The 14,551-nt window shown below is 42.4% G+C and overlaps 1 protein-coding gene across 10 annotated transcripts in view; it reads left to right on the top strand.

Moving 5' to 3' along the window:
• The first annotated feature begins 85 nt into the window (after positions 1-85).
• SLC9B2 (solute carrier family 9 member B2) overlaps positions 86-14,551 on the top strand; it is a 64,648-nt gene continuing 50,182 nt past the window's right edge. For 4 of the 10 annotated variants that reach the window (XR_006886791.1, XR_006886790.1, XM_046649140.1 and 1 more), the window contains exons 1-3: positions 86-293; positions 881-1,196; positions 14,246-14,385. Coding sequence is in view for 8 of the 10 variants with exons in the window: in XM_046649140.1 (XP_046505096.1) it covers positions 14,296-14,385 (90 nt within the window). In the remaining 2 variants the exon portion in view is untranslated. Of the gene's footprint in view, positions 294-880; positions 1,197-1,689; positions 1,823-1,954; positions 2,238-4,057; positions 4,213-14,245; positions 14,386-14,551 lie in introns of those variants that run through there. The other 6 variants (XM_046649145.1, XM_046649144.1, XM_046649142.1 and 3 more) reach the window with 6 other exon arrangements.

Here is a 14,551-nt window from a genome sequence, read left to right as displayed (position 1 = left end):
GCGGTGAAGGGCTGCAGGCATGGGGACAGGACCCAGGGGCGGTGAAGAGCTGCAGCATGGGGACAGGACCCAGGGGCGGTGAAGGGCTGCAATGGGTTGAGGGTAGGGCTAAATTTATAAGGCATAGGTATGTGAGTTATTTCTTTACAAGACAAAGGAAAGATCATGAAAAAAATGTTAAAATGGTGTCTTTGCAGGTGGCGTGTGGTTATTGGGTGGTCCTAGAACTTTGGGTAAGAATCAGATCAATGAGGTCAGGATGTCCTGTGCTTCCCGGAGGATGATGTAGATCGGTATGTAGGCCAGGACGCCTTGGGCTTCTCTCCAGCGGGCAGCCTTGATCTGCATCAGCAGTATCATCAGTTTGAGGGATATTTTTTAGATTAAGTATAGATTTCTTCACCAAATTCCAGGATAACAGACAGGAGGATATAAAACTTAGAAATAGTCTCTGGATAAATAAATATAAATGAATCATATAACAGGAAACAAAACTAAAGAAAATAAAAGTTCCAAGAAAAAGTTCAAGTAAATTCATGTATGAGAGAGTACTAGGAAGTTTTTTCTTGTTCTTTTAGTTTTAGCGTTTTGTGTTTGTTTTTTATTTGTAGCTACCTCAAAAGACCAAATGGTATGATGCACATATAGATAATAAATGAGCAGTCTTTTCTCTTAGAATGTTAATATTAACAAGGAAATTTTTAATGGACAATGAAAGGATAACATTTTGTTATAATAATTGCAGTGGATTCTAACATTAACACATGACCCTCAGGGTCAGTTCTCTCAGAGCTAACTGTAAACTATAAAACAGTGTCAACAATAAAAGTAAACTGGAGCCCAAAAGTTCATGTTCTCTAAAGTAAGGTTAATTAATCAGGTTGATGGATCAATGAGGAGCATATGACTGAAAGAAAAGGAAAAATACATTTCACTCCTGTGGTAAGAGGAAGCTGGATGTCACCAGAAGCCTTTCAAGCTTTAGGGAGGAAGAGTCAGTGTAGGAAAATAACCATTGTAGACGGCCTGAGCCAGGTCATGGGACGGGACTTGGGTTCCTCCATCCTGTCCACAAAGGAGCACCTGAGAGACGAGGAGGAGCGGCTCCTGTCTGCTGGGGATGGTCCTGGACACTGTCTGTCTCGCCTGAACAGCGGTGATTAAAACTGGCAGTTGCTTAAAGGAGTAAAAAACAGGTAAGAAATTCTCTATTTCTGAAGGACATGGAAATGCCCCGGAAGGGGCGCGCGCCCAGGCTCACACTCGGGTGGCGGGGTCGATCAGGGAAGGCAGACCCGAAGCGGAAGGGAGGGGAGGGGAGGGGAGGGACGCGGCCTGCCGCCGGCACCGCAGCATCCACGCGGGCCAGCGGGAGGCTCGAGCCAACACGCGGCCGAGGGGACGAGCCGCCCGCCACGCCGCTCGCTGCAAGGGTCCTGTTCTCGCGGCGCCTCGGAGAAGACGCGCCGCGGTGCGCCCGGAGCGCGCGACGGCCCGGCCCGGGAACCGGGCTCCCCACCGCGGGCTGCCGGCCCGCCCTCCCCGCGCGGCCTCGCCCGACCCTTCCCGCCGGCTCCCCGCCCGCACAGCGCCTAAGGCCGCCAGCGCCGCGCCGCCGAGCCCCGGAGCCGTGGAGGCTGCGGGCCCGCCCGGGTCTCCCGCGCCGAGAGGGCGGGGCGCCGCCTGGGGCGATGCGTGTGGGCGCCCGCCCGGCCGTCCCTGGGCCGCGGCGCAGCCGGGTCCCCCGTGGGCCCGCCCATCCCTGAGCCGCGGTGCAGCCGGGCCCCCCGCGGGCCGCGAGCTGGGCCCCCGAGACGCCAGGGTAAGCGGAACCGGCGGGGCCTCAGGGCTTGCGGGCCAGGGGCGCGGAGGCGGGCGCGGCCCTGGGGTGCGTGGCTGTGTGCGCGCTCACTTGTTAGTTATTGCTGCCGTGGGTTTCTCTCGTTTATTTTAGTTCTTAAAACAACCGGAGGGTGTGGCTCCTGTGGGCCGAGGTGCCGCTGCGCCCAGACGCCGCCGCTGGAGCCGGCACCACTGTCGAGTTGGGGGCGGCCGTGCTGCCCGGGCCTCCCGCGGGGGTGTCAGCGGCCCTGCAGCCGGCGGTGCGGGCTCTGCCGCCGGGGCTGCGTGCGCGCTGCGGGGCGTGGAGAGATGATCCTCTGCCTTCTGGCTCTTCTGGCCGCTCTATGATCAGATCGCCACGAGAGACTCTAACGGGAGAAGGAAAGCCTAATAGCGTGTGTACACGAGAGAAACCCAGGAAAACAAGTAACTTGCCAAAATGGCCGAGGCCCTCGCCTTAAATGCCATCCTCAGCTGAAGACAAAAGATGTTGGGGGTGGGGAGAGCCAGGGGCTTCAGAGGGTAGGAAGGCAGTTCACAGGTAGGAGAAAAGGAGCAAACATTTGGAAAACAAGTGTTTGGCCATGCAGAAACAGAAGACAGAGGGGAGCCCAGCAAACAGGCTTTTCTAGGCTCCTCCCGCTCTACTGCCTTGTTCTTGTCACACCAAGGTGACATAGCTCGCTTCCTGAGACAGGTTTTTGTATCACTTTTAGGCGCTTAAAGTGAAGGTAACAAGAAAAACCTCTGAGTCTTTTTTTTCTTACAAATAATCCTAAAATAATGTTCATGTTGAAAGAACACATTTTGGGGTCACACATTTTGTTCTGCTTCAGTACACTCTGATGCTTGCACAACAAAATTGCCCGAGAACGCATTTCTCAGAACTATCAACATGTCAAGTGACTGTACTTCCCAGGCGGCAGCCTGTTATCTCACCCTAGAAGCTGGTGTACTTGTTGCCCTAGAAGATTAACAGCAGGAAGCCACATTTCCTTTAGCCTCTGGTCAAGAAATGGATAACATGAGTGGATAGAGAGAGGCAGATACCCTACTGAGACAGTCAACCTCTGTTTCCACTGAAAGACTAAAAGCCCTTTTCAACCACACTCCATCTCTCTAATGGGGCCTCCGCCTGAAGTTATTGCTGCTACAAAGTGCTCTCGTGAAATTCTAGTTTACTGTTTCACTCCAAGTCAAGAATGTAACGTTTCAATTCAGCAAGTACCCGTGTGTCTTCTCTGGGCCACACAGGCATGGGGACAGGAGATACAAATATGAATTAAATAAAGTTTCTGCCATTCAGTAACTCAAAATCCAATGGATCAGAATATACCTAACAAAAAATTAGGTAGTGGATTCATGGTATGCTAATGATGTGAGCAAAGTGACTGAATCACATAATATATTTTCCAGCATATTTTGCCTGTATTTTTATTTTTTAATTTTTTCCTTTTTTTTAGGATTTCCCTAGAAGGCATTGTAGAATAAGTGGGAAAAGGTCGATGATGTAGGTCTGAGCCCTGGGTCCTACACCAAAAGTTGCTATCCTGGATGTGGAAGTTTGGCCCTCACATCCATTCCTGCTTGCTTCTTGTATGCCTCTTTGTACAGGCGAAACTGGAAAGCTAAAGTATTTCCTAGACTCCCTCGCAGGTAGAGTTCTGGATGTAAAATTAGCGTCTGGCAAGTAGATGACTTGCCTGAGATTTCGAAGGCAGGGATGAGGCAGAGGCATCTCCCTGCTATTTTTGGCGAATTTCTGTTGACAAGGACGGTGCAGGAGATGCGAGTGTCCAGTCTCCAGAACTGTGGGTGTTGGGAGGGCCTTACAGCAGCAGGGACAGCCAGGTCAGCGTTGTCGTGTTGAAGCACCAACTCTCTGGCTGTCCGGAGGTGGTTGAGGGAGGTGGGAAACATCTTCTGTGTTCTCTGTCCAGGCAGCTTCTAGATCCCAGCCTCTCTGGGTCTCAGCTACAGTGTTGTTCTTGAACTCTGTAGTCCCTGTGGGGTCTCCTGATTGAGGCAAAAATAGTACATTCCCCAGTGGTTCAGTTACTAGTGTTCTAGAAGTCCTTCCTGGAGGCCCAGCGTAGACCCTGCTCTCTAGCCCTTTCAACAGTTCACTCAATTCCCTGTAGAATCTCTTTCTGCTTAAAATACCTGGAGTGGTTTCTATTTTCTGCGCTGACTCATTAATATGTTTGCTCTGTAGCCTCCAAGAGTCATCTAAACCTAATCTTTTCAGTTTCTTTTGATGGGAAGTGAAGACATGAGATGAGGCCCAGGGGCCTGCAGTGATCTGATGCCTTCAGCTGGGCTGTGCCCTCACCGGGTGCTGCAGACCCCACATTGAGTTTATCCCTGAAGTTATTTGAGTTTGTTACGCATAGACTAGATTATCTCTGACATCTCTTGCTGTACAAATATAATGTAAACCCCTTCTTCATTTAAAACATTTACAGAATGTATTCTGTAACAAGAAATTGTTGAGTGTCTGGTTCATGCCCAACTGTTTCCTAGTCCTATTGATAATTGATAGGCTGCTCACAGACCCCAATGATAGAACAGATGTTTCCTCTAGGGGAAAGGGTTTACATCTTTTGCACACAAAGCCTAGGAACACAGTATGTGGGGAATGGAGCTGCCTGTATATGCACTTGTGTGAGGCAGTGGTGTTCTCAGTGTTTTTAGAGTCATGTATCCTGCATGTTAAAGAAAGCACAATTATGATAAGTTCTAAAGAGTTTTTAACAGCTTTATAAAGTTATTAAAGATATCTTGTTGATATCATAAAAAGCTCTTTGCCTTTTTCGAAATCCATTCCTTTATTTTTCTGTGGTTTACATGAAGGACTGAAAGGTTTGAATTTACCAGTGTCCCTTCAGCACATGTATGCTTTCTTCTCAGGGAAAATCCTATAAAAGGAGGAGAAAGCATTGAGGGGACTATTTTGGGACTGCATGATGTACTTAGTACATTTTTAAGATTTTCTGTGACATAGGCATTTTCACCATTTTACTGATGAAGAAACTTATCTGTATTGGTTAAGTAACTTGCCCCAAATGGCCCAACTAGGAGGCAGTGACACAAGGATTTACAGTAAGGATTAATCCCATTGTCCTCTAACCACTCTGCATCTTGCCGTTTATGGTGTAGTTGATGCAGATATACACAGAGTTCCCTACAGACACATTCTCTTTCACCTCTCATCCTTTAATCCTGTGGTTTCTCTGCCTGTACTGGTCTTTATTTTCTTCACAAGAGTGGGTCCTCTTTCAAGGCTTGACCCCAGCCAAGTAGGCAATACCTCCTTTCTCCGTTTAACTATGTGACTGTACTTCTCACATCACAATTAAATTACCTTGAGGTAACACTAGCTGCTATAACAGATAAACTCAAAATCTCAGTAACAACACAGAGGCAGCTTATTTCTCCCTCATGGAAAGTTCAATCAGGTGTTCAGCTAGTGGCCTTCTACTCAGTGATTCAGGAACCCACACTCTTTTTATATTATGGCTGTGCCATCCCCTAAGACCGTCGAGTCCTTAGTTTCCAGGCAATGGACAGGAAAAGAGAGGGTATGTGGAAGACTGCATGAGAGGTTTCTTACAAGTGAAGAGTAGAAGTAGCAGACATTGTTCATGCCCACGTCCTGTGGCCAGAGCTCAGTAACATGCCACACTGACTTGCAAGAGAGGCTAGGAAATGTCAAATACCTGTGTGCGCAGGCAGCAGGGGAAACTGGTTTGATGAACACATATCAGTCTCTGTGCCTCCCTTAAAGAATAGAGACTGCATCTCAGTCGTCTTGGTATCTTATCCAGTGAAAGTCTGATGAACGTCACTGATTTTGAAGTGATGGGGTTGCTGTCTTATGTGCCCCAAATTGAAACTTACTACATTCTATTATGGTTGCTTAAGGAATGATCTGTCATTCTCTGATTAGGTTTTAACCTCTGAGTAGAGGAACTATGTCAGACTGTTTACTTTTGAATCCCCAGCACAAGGACTAGAACATAGCAAGAGCTTAATAGATGTTTGTCAAATAAGTGAGTGAGTCCTCAGAGAGAAGAAAGAGGGACAGACCTAGTCTATGTGGAGTTAGGAAATACTAATTGACAAGGTGACTTGTAAGTTAAATGTTGAATGACTGATAGAATTTTACCAAGTAGAGAGAGCAAAAAGGAAGCGCAGGCAGGGATGGTAGTGGTGTTGTGTTACTGTTTTGTTTGTTTCATGGGTAGAAATTTAGAAAACAATCACATGTTTATAAGCCCAATTTTTTTTAATTCGATATTCAAATATTACAAATGAACTTCAGGGATGGGGAGGGAAAATATACAACTTTACAATGTATATGATCTCTATTGACTAAAAGGGTGGTCCTAAAAACCTTGGTATTGGTCTTTAGCTACTAAAATTGTTATTTTCGGTTTATTTGTTGAGATATATCAATACAAAGGCAGTGTTCTGGTTGTGTGTCCTCTGAAGATTTTGCATCATGTCAAGAAGCTAGGGAGATAGATATGTGTGAGCCAAAGGTCCCTCATCACTGCTCCTCATCAGAACTTCTCAGAGCTGGCTCTGCGTCAGAATCACCTGTTGGATTGGTTAGGGTGCTTTTGGCTGCAAGTAACAGGATATTTGGCCAAAATTACTTTCAAAAATACAGGTTTAATTTTTCCCACACAACAAGATGTCTGAAGGTAAGCGTGTCCAGGGTTTGTTCGGTCCCCAGTGATATCAGGCTCTAGGTCACTTTCTATGAGCCAATCTTGCCTTTTTCTTCATGGGTGAATGATGGCTGCTAGAGTTCCAAGAAACATAGTGCCCCTCCACAGCTCCATTTCCACACACACACACACACACACACACACACAATTTAAAGGCACAAAGAGGAGAGGGTTCTCTTGCTTCCCTGTCTTTTTATTAGGAGTCTTACCCAGTGGCCTCCAATAGCCTTGCTCACAAACTTCATTGGACAGAGTGAATTACGCTCAGCTCTGAACCACCAGCCGGCAGAGAGGAATGGTGTTAGAGAGATTGATTTAGCCCAGTCGTGATTTACCCCTTGGGGTGGAGGAGGGCCCCACCGGCATGCCTGAGCAGTGGTTTTAGGTAGTTAGTAAGTCCTGTCTGCCACACTTGGGGGGTTCAGTCTCTGGAGATTCTGATTGTAGTAGGCCTAGAAATAATATTTTAAACTTTCAATTAAATGCTTTTTTCCTAGGTGAGGAGAGAGATTACAAAGGAGAAAAGCAAGTACTGGGTCCTTTCTTACCTAGGGATAATTTCCTTTCATTCATATCTCATTATACAGTGTTTTACTTTACATGTCTGTATCAGTTAACCAAACAGCAGAGCAGTTGTTTTTCTCTGATAACTTGGTCCCATGTGGTTGGCACGCTAACACTTTCAGATGAGGTCGTTCTTGTTCAGGGAAACATTCTCAGTCGTTTCAGTACTTATTTATCAAGGACATTTTAAGCCCTACTCTTCACTTGATCTGAATTCGTCACAGCTGGGCAGTGCTCCTTTTGGAAAATGAGCCTTAGATCAGAGTTGGTTAGCAGGACCCAGGAACTGGAAGGTTTCTGTATGTTCTATATAGAAGTACTGCGTGAGACTGAGAACCCCCCCTTTCAACACGTGAATGGATAAACCCCGAAGGTAGGTGATGTTTATCATTGTAATCATTATAGAAGGCTTCATGAACAGTCCTGGAGATGCTCCTTCAAATGTACGAATACAGCACATATAGTACTCCAGCAATATATGTAAATTCTCAATAAGAACATCCCAGTAAATGTTGGACAGTCCATATCACAGACAACAAACAACAGGAATAATCAGCCTTTATCCATGTAATGATCTTTTAGCAGTAATTCTGTCGATAGCAGTAAGCCTTTGGACATTTGCAAATCATAGTTCTTTTATTTCCTCTGAAATATTACTGAAAGCACTTTTTTTTTTTTAAGGAAGATCAGCCCTGAGCTAACATCTGCCTCCAGTCCTCCTCTTTTTGCTGAGGAAGGCTGGCCCTGAGCTAACATCCATGCCCATCTTCCTCTACTTTATATGTGGGACGCCTGCCACAGCATGGCTTGACAAGTGGCATGTCGGTCCGCACCTGGGATCCGAACTGGGGAACTTTAGGCCACCAAAGTGGAACGTGTGAACTTAACCACTGTGCCACCAGGCCAGCCCGCAGAAAGCACCTTTAAACATTTAGATTAATAAGATAACCTGAAAAAGAGAAGGCTGATTTAACAAACATCTCCTCTATGTGAAAGCGTGTTTACAAAAGGGTTTTAATTGTGCTTCACTTGCCAGAAGGAGCAGGGCAAGTGATAGGCTCCTTCAGCTCCACCTTTTCTCTGTCCCATTTGTTGGGTTTCAGGAAAAGGTTTCATTTGGTGAAAGATTTTTGGCTTAAGAAATATTTGAAAACTGCTGTAGAAGATTCTAGGCAGTTCTCCATTTTCTTAACCACAAAAACAAAAATGACCTTAAATTGTAGCGGGTGGGATTAAGTTACCTAAAGTCGAATGACGAGATTCTATCTCTGAAAAATAGTGTTACCAAGGAAAGCTGTATTCCTTTTCTCTAAAGCTTTAAGAATTGCATAAATTTTTTCAATGTATTTTAAATTGTGTAAGAAAGTCTTCTTGTAAAAATCCTAACAGTACAGAAATATAGAGAATGAAAATGAAATTTCAACCTCTTCAATTCCATTTTCCACCCCAAAGGCAACTACTATTAACAGACCTTTTTTCTCTATTTACATCCATACTCATATACAGAACTGCTCATCTTCTTGATGTGCAGTTTTCTCTCAGGTTTGGAGGAAAGACTAAGGAAACTGTTCAGGTCCACAGCTCTGTGATTTTGGTGGCATATATCCATAATACTGGAAAGCAAAGCTCAAATTGAGCCAAGATTGTTTCTAAGTGTTTGGGTCAGTCCTGTAGGAAATTCTGTATACTAAGAATGCTAGAGAGTCAGCAGCCGTTGGCGTGTGTATGCAGGTGACACCTGACCTGCTGACCTACATGCAAGTGGACAGGCAGATGGTCTTAGCAGCCACGTCCCTGGGCTCAGGTCAAACCTCCTTCTTCTATTGAAATCTGTATTTGAGTCACAGAATTTGATTAAATTCATGTTATTTACTGAATTTATGAAATCTATAAAATTTCACCATTTGACGCAGGATAGGTTTTTTTTCCTAATATAGTGTACAGGTTGTGATATCAGTCTGAATAAGGCACTACCTTGATGGAGAAGCAGAAAAAAACTTGTTTCTGTGTATAGGCGCTTTTATCTAAAATATCTTCCGAGTTCTCAGTGTAATTTTCTGATAAACAAAAATCTCTCAAAGCCTCTCAGCTTAACTGGATTTTTTTAAAAGAAAACCCCCTTAATTCTTAGAATCTTAAGACATGGTTAAGTGGCAAGGTGTCAGCCAGTTAACTATTAATTGAGAATATGTAAATAATATTTGTCATGAGAATAGGACAAAAGTTCTTGTTCCATTCATTTTGTCACCAATGTTGTACAACCATTTAGGTTAGTACAATTTTTTATTCATAATAAACTCTATTAACATTTCTAACAATGGGAAAGAGTAAAGCTGAACATAATACAAGGTAGAAAATAAAAATATTTGTATTTGCTTGTAGAAGATGTTTTCAAACTTCTTGTGGAATGTGTTTTCAAACTTAGAATTAACTATGAGTATGTATGAGTGGGATTTTAAATAAAATATTATAGCAAAAATGTAAAAATATAATGTAGTGATTTGGTAGAGATGCATGAAGTCAATGATACAGATTAAAGAACCAACTCATTTCACAAGTTTTTACACGGTTTTACTGTGAGGCTTGGCTGACATTGGCTATTAGTTGAAAAAGTTACTTAGCTTCTCTAGGCAGTAGTTTTCTCATTTCAATGTTAAAGAGATTAGACTAGGATATTTCTAAAGACCTTTCCAACTTTTTTTATACCATTACCCTGTGTTTCTTAATTTCTTGGAAACCACCTAGTTTCTCTGAATTTCCCCACTTTTTCATTTTTCCATCCCAGATACTCAGCATCTCAGATGCTTAACAGCTCTCTTAAACCTTCGCTGGGACTGAGGACTTCAAAAGTCTTCCGTGAACACAATGAAAAAATAATTAATGTCCATTAACTAGAGTATTTTATTTAACCAACATTGTTTAAAAAAAGAGCATTTCACTTAAATATATTTTTTGGATAACTGACACCTATTTTATTGAATACCAGATTTTTGCTTATTTTAACATTCTATTTAAAGAAAATCTCTAAATTGTATTATATATTTTAATGCCTTTAATAACAGAAAATATCTCCACATCATTTTCTTTTCTTTTTCTTGGAGATGTAGAATCACCTTTCTAAACATCTCTTATAATACTGGGGATCTTTCAGGGCAGTTCAGGTATGAAGGTTCTTATGAAGGATGCATTTGGTGGCAAGTGACAGGAACCCAGCTTGAACTGGTAAGGAATTAATTGGCTCATCTAACTGAAAGGAGCTGCTTCTAGGTGTACCAACAATATGAGTATTAATCTGGAGCTCTCTCTCTCTCTCTTTGCATATTCAGAATCTGCTTTGCTCTATGATCATTCTTTGGAAGGCTTTTCTTATATGTCACAAAGATTGTCAACAGCAAGTCTGGGCTTAGCAACTCTAAAAGAAAGCAAGCTCTTTCCCAGTGATTCCAGGAAACACCATAAAGCTGACTCTCATTACCCAGGTATGAGTCACTTGCTCATGCCTAGAACAGTCAGTGTGACCAGGGAAGGAGCTCCTCATTGTCTAGGCCTGTCCCCCTCTCTGGAACATTGGTGCAGTAGGGGGTTGGGGAGGTGAGGATGACGTGAGCCTCACATGAACCATGGATGGAGACTAGGGGAGCTGTGGATTCCACAAGAGAAAATTAGTGTGCTGTTGCCAAAAAAGGAGGGGAAGAGACACTTGGCAGGACAAAACTGTAAATACTCCTGTGGAAAAGACATTTATCCCCACGTTTTGTACACCTAGATTTCTCTTTTCCATCTCTTTCACTGTCAGCTGTCACTCGTGCTGTTGTCAGTTTGCTTCTTTACAATCTCTTCATTCGTTTGTTTTAATTTATAATGTCTTATCTTCTGAGGGTTTGGAAACCAGATGAGCAGAGTCATTAGAGTTGTTTTCAAAATAAGAGTTAATCGGCTCTGAATGAGGACTGGAGAGCCTCTCTCTGAGTAAGGGGTATAAACTTTCTACTTTTTAATGGATTTCATCACATTTCTTTTGGCCCTTCAAAAGTCATTTCTGGGGGCCAGCCCTGTGGCCGAGTGGTTAAGTTGACACGCTCTGCTTCAGCGGCCCAGGGTTTCGCTGGTTCAGATCCTGGGTGCAGACATGGCACAGCTCATCAGGCCACGCTGAGGCAGCGTCCCACATGCTGCAACTAGAAGGACCCACAACTAAAATATACAACTGTATACTGGGGGGAATCTGGGGAGTTAAAAAGCAGAAAAAAAAAAAAAAAGATTGGCAACAGTTGGTAGCTCAGGTGCCAGTCTTTAAAAAAAAGTCATTTCTGCATATTTTCTGATTTCTTTGCCAAAACTGCTTTCTTAATAGGTGATATACTATTGTAATTTTAAGATCCAATGACTATGAACAGTAAATGCCATGAACACGGTTGCTTTAAGTAAAAGTTACATTTTTGTGATTTTTCTAAATTTAAGTGGGTTTCTGACGATAGCTTACGTGTTCTTTTGGAAATGAAAACAGCAGAGAATAAACAAAGCTGAGCAGCTGTAAGTTGCTTTACTGGACTTACTAAAAGACTGGCATTTTATTTTACCTTTCCTCTTTGTAATACTGCTCTGATTGCAGATAAGTAGTTTAGCATTCATGGTGGAGTTTAGGGGAGAATATGGAAATTTTTTTGAAACACAAAACTATGTATTTCCACAAATATCATATACTGTGCAACACACCAAGTTTTGATCATTTATGTTAAAAAGGACCAGAATAACATTAATAAAATAAATCCTCAAAGGCTTCATTTTAGTCAATAGTTTATCTCTACTAGAAATAATCAGTTGTACTTGTTGGCTGTTTAAAAATACTCTTCGTAAGTAGCATAATTGGCTGATTTTGAGAATTTGGTGGAGGTAGTTCTAGTGGTGCTGCCCAAGAGTTTCTATGTAATTCTACTAAAGAAAAAGGTGAAGAAATGACAGTGGTGAGTGTTACATCCACCTAATCAAGAATCTGGCCTTGACAGAAAGAAGTAAAAAATATGGTCAAAGAAAATCAATGGGCTTAAGTAATAAATTCTTCAAGGTTAATAGGAAAATCAGAAGGATTCTTAGAGATTTATGATAATTAGAGAGAAGGAATATGAGTGGCTTATAACCAACAACACTGTTGGATGCTTATCGTGTGCATGGTTGGAACTACTCTTGTCTCCATTTTGTAGATAAGGAATTAGTTAGAAAGAGGCTAAGCGATTTGGTATATGATGGAGCTGAACTTCAGACCCAGGTTTGTCCAACTCCAGAGCCAGCAGACCTGGTCACTTACTCTGAGATGAAGGGTCATTCTCTACAGAGGGTAAAGGCCAAGCCCCATGGTTTTGGACGTGATATTCCAAATCTCCACCCTCCTCCCCCGTTACTCTCAGCCTCCTCCTACATGCAAAGTGGGAGCAGCAAAGTTTCCCTCACACCCCACTGGCTTTCATGCTTCTATGCCCTTAAGACAAGGGTTTTCTGAGCCCAACATTTTCCTGTCAAAATGCTGTTCTTTCTCATTATGAGTCTAAATTTTGGGGTAAGTTTTTTAATTCAAAAAATTATATATACATATATATAATATGTCATCATATATGCATATATTTATTATACATAATAAAAATCAAGCTGAAGGTTCTTTGAGATGCCTTTGTGGCTAACACTGTGTTTTGTAAGGAAGAAAAATGGTGGTGGTGATGGTGGTCGTGGTGGAAAGGATATAATTTTCTTTGAAATTTTAAATTGAAACATCTTGGCACTTTGTTAAACAGAAAATGATTCCTTGAGGCAGGAGTCCTGTCTAATTAATTTTTGTCTTTATGGCCTAGCATAGTGCCTGGCACATATTAGGCACTTAAATATGTGTTGAATTAGATTTTCCCTTATCTTACATAATTTTTCCTTTGGTCCTACCTAGGTTTGTAGTTTGTACCTCTACTATAATATTCATCATACATGTTGCATTAGGAATAACTTTGGTTACTAGTAAAAAGAAAACTTGACTAATAGTGGTTTAAACCATTACCTCAAAGCTTGGCAGCCCAAGACTGATGCAGCAACTCAAGGATGTCATCAGGGAACCCACTCCACTTCTGTACTCTCTTTAGTATAAGGCTTTTTATTCTCTTGGTGGAAAGAGGGCTGCTGTCCCCCAGGTAGTGTATCTACATCCAAGGAAGGAGAAAGGGAAATGTTAGAGGTGAAAAGTAAACAGTATGATTCTCAAAAGTCCTTCCCTTATTATTTGGGAATGAAAGCCCTTCCCAGGGACTCCCACTTATGTCTCATTACATAGAGCTGGGACACATGGCTACCTCTAGCTGCAAACATGGCTAAGAATTGGATTATGTGGCTTTTCAGCCTCTATAGCCTGGGCAGCCAGGGGAGAAAAGGTTGAAGTGGGTGTTTACGAAGCCAACCTTGTAGGTCTGGCCTACAAGTTTTTAGTTACTTGGTATAAGTTTATGTTTCCTGGCATACCATAAGCCTATGGAAAACAAAGAATGTGTTTTGGCAATCTTTGAGTTACCCATAATAACCAGCAGGAGACTACCATAGCACTTATAGTGTCTAAGACATTGTGGCTACTCAATCAATGTTGTATTTTTTTACTTTAATTCAGAAATAAGAGCCAGGCAGGAATTAGTGACTCTGGTTTCTCTGAAAATGATGGAGTCCATAGATTTCTCTTTGGTGACTCATTTCCTCTATCAACATTAGAAAATTACCTGGAGCTTTCCTGCTTCATCAAGTTGGCCCATTACAGAGGACAATTTAACAGTAATATTGCCTGGAATGTGTAAAGTATAACTCAAAAAACAGGATGGGAGAGAAATCATGAACATATGATGGTCAACAAGGGCTTTTTTAAGAGAGATAAACAGGTAGATAAGCAATAGGATAATATATTGTAATCAAAGAAAAGATTAGCAATTGAAAGTTAAGAATAATCTAAAATATCTTAGCCATTCAGAGTTCTAAGGGGAAAAATAAGTACAATTCATTCCTTTAAATGGCTCAAATTGCTGTCTGATTCATTTATTTAAATCCCAAATTGCTATTCTATATCTATACTGTTTCTCCTTCAGAACAGATCTTGTTCCTTTTCCCTCTATCATCTTACTCTTAATTATCAATCATGGAGAATGAAGATAAGACAAGTGAACATGAAGATTTGGCACCATCCACAGAGATGAATAACATAGCCTCTACGGATCAAGAAACCCAGGTAAATCTGTGATCAAGTGTAGACCATCTCAACCATTTCCTTAAGGAAGGGACTTCCAAATCTATGATAGCAATGTGTCCTCTTCGTTCTCTGTCACTCAGTTAACAATTCTCCCATTCTTAATCCCCAAGCTTGTACAGTAGGTGTGACTACCAATTTTCCTAGT

Source organism: Equus quagga, unplaced genomic scaffold, assembly GCF_021613505.1.
Source record: "Equus quagga isolate Etosha38 unplaced genomic scaffold, UCLA_HA_Equagga_1.0 HiC_scaffold_3112_RagTag, whole genome shotgun sequence".
NCBI lineage: Eukaryota > Metazoa > Chordata > Mammalia > Perissodactyla > Equidae > Equus > Equus quagga.
The sequence above is the reverse complement of the archived record's forward strand: the minus strand, read 5'-3'. Positions and strand labels throughout refer to the sequence as shown.